Source organism: Fukomys damarensis, unplaced genomic scaffold, assembly GCF_012274545.1.
Source record: "Fukomys damarensis isolate Sample0158 unplaced genomic scaffold, DMR_v1.0_HiC HiC_scaffold_9, whole genome shotgun sequence".
In the NCBI taxonomy this organism is placed as follows: domain Eukaryota; kingdom Metazoa; phylum Chordata; class Mammalia; order Rodentia; family Bathyergidae; genus Fukomys; species Fukomys damarensis.
This window is the reverse complement of record NW_022900921.1, coordinates 44,412,328-44,420,778: the sequence shown is the minus strand read 5'-3', so window position 1 is coordinate 44,420,778 and position 8,451 is coordinate 44,412,328. Positions and strand designations below refer to the sequence as shown.

The window sequence follows — 8,451 nt, the reverse complement described above, 5'->3', positions numbered from 1 at the left end:
ACTTTATTCTTTTTTTTTTTTTTTTTTTTAATACCTTATTCTTATTTTGAGGGCTTGGGTATAAAGTAAATGTAAGTCCTCCTACCCTTCCTGGAGCTCAGTGTGAGGTGATGTTGTTTCTGCTCCTTACTATTATTTTGACTCTGGCTTTGACTAGCTCCTGCAGGGAAGTCAAGAAGTCATTCCTGGGAGGAACAAGGGAAGCCACTGGTGCCAGAGCCGTGTGTATTGGATGCTACAGGGAATAAGCACTGATTTAACTTTCATCAAAGCCAATGGGGCCAGCATGATTCTGGATTGAAGATGTCAGTTTTCTGCTTTATTTGTATTTAAAAATTTTTAACTGATTTAAAAAAATAACAATTATACATGTTAATGGGGTATAATGTGGCATTTTGATACTTTTATACATTGTGTAATACTTAAATCAGGTCAAATATCCCTACTGAAAGATTTATCATTTCTTTAAGGTGGAAAATATTCAAATATTTAAAACCCTTTATCATACCTTTTTATGAGCCCAGTACATGGTTGATATCTACAGTTACCTTGCTGTGCAGTAGCAACCCAAAACTCCTTATCCTTCTCTAACTTAGTGCCCATTAATCAACCTTCCTTTGTCCCTCTCTTCTACCCACCATTTTCCTTTCAGCTTCATGAGATACTTTTTTAAGATTTAAACTTGGACAGCTGGCTCATGAGGAACTTGGGGCCTTGCCTTCCATTCTTGGTGACCTTTGGGAGGGTGCGTGGTGAGTCTCTGTTCTTCTGGCGCCCCCTGGAGGAAGTGTAGATGTGTAGATTTTTTTTTTTCCTTTTCAGTAATTTTATTGAAAGGTGTATCTCTTAGTACCAAACATAATTGTAGTTGGTTAGGTTACCTCTGCAAACTCAACATTAATACTGATGTTTTCAAAATATTGGAATATATCAGCCTCATGGTAAAATAGAAATTACATAACATAGTGTACAAAAAGTTAAAGGGAGTATTTACTGTGGTTTTTTGGTTTATTTTTCAATGCTTATTTATCCATAACATGATGTCAAAATTCATTACAACCATTCTGGATAGACTCAGGCTTCAGGCTATACTAACTGTTTACAACACTAACAATATGTGTACATCTACTTGTAGACTCTTGTATTTTTTTTGGCATTCATGTGTGGTATAATTCACCCCTTAAAGGTACTATTCAGCTTTTATCATATTCATAGAACTGTGCACTCATCACTACAATCAGTTTTGTAGCATTTTATAACCCCCCAAAGAAACCCCATGTTCATGAACAGCCATGCATAATTCCTGTGTCTCCCTCAAGCCCTGCACAATTGCTCCCCTATTTCTGACTTCACAGGCTGCCTATTCTAGAATTCATATAAATGGAGTCAGGTACTCTGTGGCCTTTTTGTGGCTGGCTTCTTTCAGCATCATGCACTGCTATTAAAAAATGAATAATAATTATCCTACAGAGATACACAACAGTTTATCCACTCATCAGCTGATGAAAATTTGTGCAGTTTCTGCCTTTCAGTTATCACAGAAGAGATGGCTATAGATAGTTGTGTGCAAGTTGGTGAGTGAACGTTCTCAGTTTTCTTGGGTATGTAAACTAGAAGTGGAGTTTCTGGGTCAGGTGGTGAGTCTGTCTCCCTTCAGCCTCCCAAGGTGTTTTGAGATGTCCCGCACACAGCTCACTATTTTAAATTTCCTCCCGGAGGGTTTAAGGGTCCCCGTCTCCTTCCACCCTCACCATCACTTATTTTATCTGACTTTCACGCTTGGCTTTTTTGGCCATTCTGGTGGTGATTTTCAGTGTTAAAGTAGGAAGAAATCTGTATTTTTGGGTTCACTAAATGATTTCTGTCAGGAACAGTACATGACCCGTGAACGGGTTGTGAAGGGCAAAGGGCTGACAGGCTGGGGTGGGGATGCAGCATCTTTCCACACTCACCTATCGGGCTGAGCATCTCCCTCTGTCACTGTGTGAGCGCTCTCGACTCTCTGTCAACTCGCAGGTCCATTCACCTCCTTGCTCCTCTCGTCCTCTCCTGCCTTGCCCAGGGACCTGGAGGCGCGAGCACAGAACGAGTTCTTCCGAGCCTTCTTCCGGCTGCCCCGGAAGGAGAAGCTGCGTGCGGTGGTGGACTGCGCCCTCTGGACGCCCTTTAGCCGCTGCCACACCGCGGGCCGGATGTTCACCTCCGACAGCTACATCTGCTTTGCCAGCCGTGAGGACGGCCGCTGCACCGTGGTCCTGCCTCTCCGAGAGGTAGAGCACTGCCTCTGCCACCCACTGTGTACTTTTTAAAAAAATTTTATTTTTGTGAGTACATGCTTGCAGTATATAATGATCACACCCCTCCTGAGGAGTTGGTACATGTGCACAATACATCTTTATTCTTTTTACATCTCTTTTTCCATTTCTTGATCCCCTTCCCGTTTCCTAAAGTTCTCTCTCTCCTGTTGACTGTGATCTTTTATTTTGCTCTATATTATGCATTGGGTTTCTCATATAAGAGAAATCATGTGATATTAAAGCTTGTGTGTCTGATTTATTTCACTAAACAGTATGGTCTCAGTGTGCATCCATTTTCCTACACATGACTCAAGATTATCTTTCTTTATGGCAGAGTAGTGCTCCTTTGTGTGTAAATGCCACATTCTCTTTTATCCATTTACCTGTGATTCCCCTTATAGTGTCTTCTCAAAAGAGTAAAGACTCACTGTGGTTATTTTACATACCCACATTTGAGCAGCAGAACTCATGCCCTTCCGTAGCAGCCTCTGTCACCTGTACTCCTGAAGCCCGTCCCTTTTCTCTTGCTGTGACAGTGCTTGAGGCTGAGCACACTTATATCACAAGAAGTTGATGTTGCTCTTGAGGCTCAAGAGTGTGACACCAGCTGTGCTCAGTGCTGGTGCTGGCTCCTGGGGGGTGGTGTCACGGTGGCCGGAATGTGTGTGAACGGAGAGGTCATGTGGTTGGACGGGAACCCCAGGGTGCCACAGGGCATGCTCCTGACCTCACCTCCTTCACCAGGCCCTGCTGCTTAAGGGCCCCACACCCCTTAATACCACCCCAACGGGAACCCGGCTTCTCACATGTTAACTTCGGGGAAGCCTTCCTGCCTTACCCAAAGCAGATCAACTGCAGTCCTGGCTGTGGGATGGGACATGGGAGGGGATGGTCGCACAGCCATCTGATGTTAGTATATGTGTTGCCTAAGTGAGCACTGAAGATGGATGGGCTTTTTGAGGGGAGCAGGACCTGAATTGGGCCATTACCGCTTCTCTTGTTTCTGTGGCAGCCTGACATTCACCTAGAAGTGATGGGGGAGAAGAGAGAATGCTCACCCCCACATTAATGACAAAGCTGTTATTAAGAGGTACACACCCAGTCTAGCAATTCCAGCTTTTCCAACAGCTCTTAGGAAAGGATCTTCCCCTTTCGCTTACCAAAAAAAGAAAAGAGCCCGCTATAAAAAGCTTCACATTTGGAAAATAAATGGCAAATTGCTTGGCTCTTCTCCTGGAACTTGAGTTAAGGATTTTAAAATGCTTCCTGTATGGGTCGGCCCTCTCTTCATCAGCTTGTGGAATTCTCTTCTTGGAAATCGGGGCCAACCTCAGTTTACTTTCAGACCTGAGCAGCTCCATCCTTTGGTTCCAGGCATCGCCGAGATGGGACAGCAGCCCTTTCCCATCGAGCCCTCGGCGTTTTGCTCCTGTGTCTTCTGCCCAGAGGGGTGTTCTTTACGATCTCCCATGTCCACGTTACCATTCTGCAGTAAATATGTTCATTTTACAAATATTCTTATCAGTGGACTAAGAAATTGAAAAGATGCCTCCTGTATTTTTTTCTGGTACCATGCGTAACATAAAAAGTTTACCATCATAATCGTTGTAAGTGTGAAGTTCAGTCACTTTAAGTGCAACCATCACTACCATCCACCTCTAGAACCTTTTCATCTTTCCAGCCTGAAAAACCCACTCTCTGCCTGACCTCCACCAAATAACCATGTTCTCATGAAGCTGACTGCTCTGGGTACCTTATATAAATGGACTCATTCAGCATTTATTTGTCACTTTGTAGCTGATTTATTTCACATGGTGTAATGTCCTGAAGGTTCATGTTGTGCTATGGGCCAGGATTTCCTTTTTCTTTGTACCTGGGATCTAACTCGGGACCCTTTGCATGCAAGGCAGGTGGTGGAACCACTGAGCTAAATCCCTGGCCACACAGAATTTCCTTTTTAAGACCAAATGCTATTTACTCTGTCGCATATATGTGCCACAGCTCTCATTCCCGTTTGGTGCTTAGTGGACCCTTGAGCTGAGGCTGTGAAGATTGCCGCCTTGCACCCTTTACCCTTGGCATGGGCCTTATGCAGTGCTGGTGTTTGCTGTCCCTCTTGGGATAGCTGCTGAGCATCTCACTGAGTGCCCACCTGCCTTCCTCGCTGACCGGTGCCTGTTGTGTTTCGCCAGGTCGTGAGCATCGAGAAGATGGAGGACACAAGCCTGCTGCCCAATCCCATCATCGTCAGCATCCGCAGCAAGATGGCCTTCCAGTTCATCGAGCTCAGGGACCGGGAGGGCCTGGTGGAGAGCCTGCTGGCGAGACTGAAGCAGGTCCACGCTGACCACCCTGTGCGCTACGATGACGACATGGTAGGAGCCCTCAGGGTGGCGGCCTGCCCTGCCCACCGCTCTCAGGATGAGAGGCGGGCTGGAAGCTGCTGTGCTGCGTGCTGGTCTGGGGTCACTCGATGAACTGGGTGGCTCCGTGGGTTACATGGGTCAGTTGTGCCAACAGGGCTTGTGTACCCCATGACTTGGAGGGTAGGGGGACGTGTGCCCCACACGTTGGATGGCGGGTGGTGTGCTGCGGAGGTGGCCTGTGACACTGAAGGATGTGATACCCCATCCCCTGTAGTGATGTTATTTGGGGCAGATGAGACCTGGGAGAAAAGTTTCATTGCTGTGTGGTTAGAAAGCTGCAGTAGACTGGGTTTGCTAGGTCCTCATCTTCCATGACTTTCTTGAAAAATATATTTTTATTTCTATTTTTACTTAATAATTTTTGGTGGTACTGCAGATCAAACCTGTGACCTTTGCACTGAGCTACATCTCCAGCCCTTTTTCAGTTTTTTATTTACAGATAGGGTTTCACTAAGTCACCAAGTGGCCCAGGCCGGGTTTGCATTGTGATCCTCCTGTCTCAGCCTCCCAGAGTGCTAGGATTACAAGCACGCCCACCACAAATAGGTAATACATTTTAATTTAATTGACATAATTGTGTATATATTCTCCTTCCCTCTCCCCCTCTCTCTCTCTCTGCCATGCAGACAACACCTGTGTTTTACTCAAGCATGTGTGGTGACCACAAGTTTGGGGATCTCGAAATGGTGTCCCCTCAGAGCAGCGAGGAGAGTGAGAAGAGCCCACTGCCGTGCCCCGAGTCCCTGACCCCCGTCTTCCCTCAGTCAGGCAGCCAGAGCCCTGACTCGCACCTGGTGGGTGAGGTGGCTCTGCCTCCTGGGTGGGGTGGGGGGGCTCCTGGGCCAGATAACACTGCATCTGGGACCTCAGGTGGCAGAGGCGGCTGGGGACTTTGAGCAGGGAGAGCTTCCCTTCCTGCTTCCTTGGGGCTCAGGCTGAGGGGCACTGGCTCTCAGCACCTGTTCTGTGGTGTCTCTCGTGCTGCACTTATATGTGGCCAGACAGCTGGCAGCGCTGTCCCTGTGGGTTTCCAGGTGCCCATAAGTGCATCCCCTGCTCCACAGTCACATCTATGTGCCTCTTGTACCAGGTCTGCTTTGTTTCTCTGGGAGAAAGGGTTGTCTGTCTTCTGGTTTTACTGAGCTAAAAATACTTTGCTGCACTAAGTCTTAACAGGGGAAACCTGAGGCAAAAGTCACATACGGTTGGGAAATGGAAACTGAACTCTGCTGGAACCTTGGAGGGAGGGCAGCCATGTTGTAGCCATGAGGATCAGGCAGTTGTGGACGTTGTTACCCAGGCTGTGTCTTGGTCACTTAACATGCCTTATAATCAGTCGGTAGCTTTATTTTCTCAAATTGAAATTATACACAGATATGCAGTCAACTCCACTCACTTAACATGCCTTATTATAATCAGTCGGTAGCTTTATTTTCTCAAATTGAAATTATACACAGATATGCAGTCAACTCCTATTGACTAAATGCACAAGAATAGTGGACTTACATGTATGAGTCTCTCATTATGAAGAATGTAGGTTATTAAAAGTAGCTGCAAATGTTACTTAGAAGCTCCTAAATGTTCCTGCCATCTAGGGATAATTTAAAAAAAATTTTGTTGCCCAGAAAAATAGTGATTTTCTTGTTTGTAACAGAATGGTTTTTTCCAGGTTTCATTTTTCCCTCTGGCTGTCAGGAAGTTCAGGGCAAATCATGACACCTCTGCCCCCGCCCCCAAACTGACCTTATTTTAGCAGCTGGTGCCATGTTGACCAACACCCCAAGGAGGCATTCCCTAGTGTTCTCTGTTCTCTTCATCTGATTTGAGCTACATTTCAGTATTTGTTTTGTTTTTGTTTTTTTGCTGTGTCACTGGCATACTTTTGGTTTTTTTTTTTTTTTCCTTTGGTACCGGGGATTGAACTGGGGACCTTGTGCTTGTGAGGCAGTGGAACCACTGAGCTAAATCCCCAGCCCTGTTTTTGTTTGTTTTGAGACAGAGTCTTGCTATGTAGCTCAGGCTGGCTTTGTTTTTGGTACCGGGGATTGAACTCGGGTCCTTGCGCTTGCAAGGCAGGCCACCGAACCGCTGAGCTAAATCCCTGGCCCGTTCAGGTTGGCTTTGAACTCATTATGTAGCCCAGATTGACCTTGAACTTTTGGCAATCCTCCTGCCTCAGCCTCCTGAGTGAGATCACAGCTGGGCATCACCACACTGTTACTTCAGTGTTTGGACCAGTTTGTTCTTACCAGCCTCACCAAGGACACTGCATTTTATTGATGGAGAGATCTCCCCTCTGCCTTGGCCCTCAGCTCCTGCAGGGGTGGCGCTCATCTCGGCGTCTTCTGTGCCTAGGTTCACCTGCAGCGTCACTGCTGTTGCTGTGGGTCCCTGTAGACATCATTTCCTCCATCCCAGGCTGTGGATGGTTGCTCTGTCCTCAGTACTCGTTTCCTTTTCCAGTCCCGGGAGCAGATCAAGGTCAGCCTGTGGAACGACCACTTCTCGGAGTATGGCAGGACTGTGTGCATGTTCCGCACTGAGAAGATCCGCAAGTTGGTGGCCATGGGGATCCCCGAGGCTCTGCGGGGGCGGCTCTGGCTCCTCTTCTCAGGTGTGTGGGGGGTCTTCGGCCTGTGAGCAGCATGTGCACGTGGCTTGGTTCTCTGAATTCCCAGCTGAGGACCCTGGAACCACTGCTGTGTTGGCTGCAGGCTCTGGGTCTCGTGGCCTGAGGTCCCTGGGTAACAGTGTCCTCCTGTAAGGGTCAGGTCTGGGCAATGTGATCCCATCTTTAAGAATGACTTGGTATGTTCATGATCCTAGCACTTGGGAGGCTGAGGCAGGAGGATCTTCACAAGTTCACGGCCAGTCTGAATTGCATAGTGAGACCTTGTCTTAAAAAAATAAATAAAAGAATGGCTCTAAGTCCATAGTGTTGTGCATTCCATTAAGAAGCCTCTGAAATGAAGCATCTTCCTAGGACAGGAATCCTGGCCAACTGCACAGCACCTGCCCAGCTGCCCTGACTGTTACTCCAGCCCTTCCTGCATTAAAGGCACCGTGTCCCTAGGGCCCCATTGCAGATGTCATTTCTGTCCCTCTCCTCCACCATGACCTACTCTTCAGTGGCGACAGGGCCAGGGTCTCCCTCTTTGGGGTGTTTCTGGGGCCAAGTGGCGATCAGAGTCTTGCTGCACAGCCCTTGAGTGTCTGTCCCCAGCTGCTGGGTCAGGCTGGGGCCGAAGGTCAGGCGGGGAAGGCCCTGCCACCTTATGGTCCAACTGCTTCCCAGGGCAGGTACCTGCGGGGTCCACAGACGGCTCCGCCTACTGAGCTGGAAGCACCCTGCCTCCTCGCATTCAGCCTCTAGCTGGTGCCCTCCACCCCACTCTCTCCTCCCCAGGACCTGGCCTCCTTCCCTTTCTGCCCCAGGTGCTCATCCCGGGCTTCCTGCGTTCTGCCCTCATGGCCGATCCTGCTGAGCTTCCCCTGCTCGTTCCCACCTTGTTCCCGGCCCAGCACCCACCCTTCTCCCTCCAGCTGCTTCTGCGGCTCCTACCAAAGACGCTATGGAAGCCCTTTATAAACTCTATCTAATAACATCAGGGTGTGTAACACAGAGGAGCGTGAAGGAGGGAGCCTTGCTCTGGGTACCCCCCCAGAAAGCTGTTGCTTGTGAGCGCCCTTGACCCCATCCTCCGGTCTCTGACGCACGCATGCGCACA

The 8,451-nt window shown here is 48.1% G+C and overlaps 1 protein-coding gene across 1 annotated transcript in view; it reads left to right on the top strand.

The window, feature by feature from the left end:
- Positions 1-8,451, top strand: part of Tbc1d8 (TBC1 domain family member 8) — an 86,583-nt gene that overhangs the window by 59,291 nt on the left and 18,841 nt on the right. The window contains exons 6-9 of the mRNA XM_010637126.1: positions 2,063-2,270; positions 4,490-4,672; positions 5,350-5,517; positions 7,187-7,337. Of these exons, the coding sequence (XP_010635428.1) occupies positions 2,063-2,270; positions 4,490-4,672; positions 5,350-5,517; positions 7,187-7,337 (710 nt within the window). The remainder of the gene's footprint in view (positions 1-2,062; positions 2,271-4,489; positions 4,673-5,349; positions 5,518-7,186; positions 7,338-8,451) is intronic.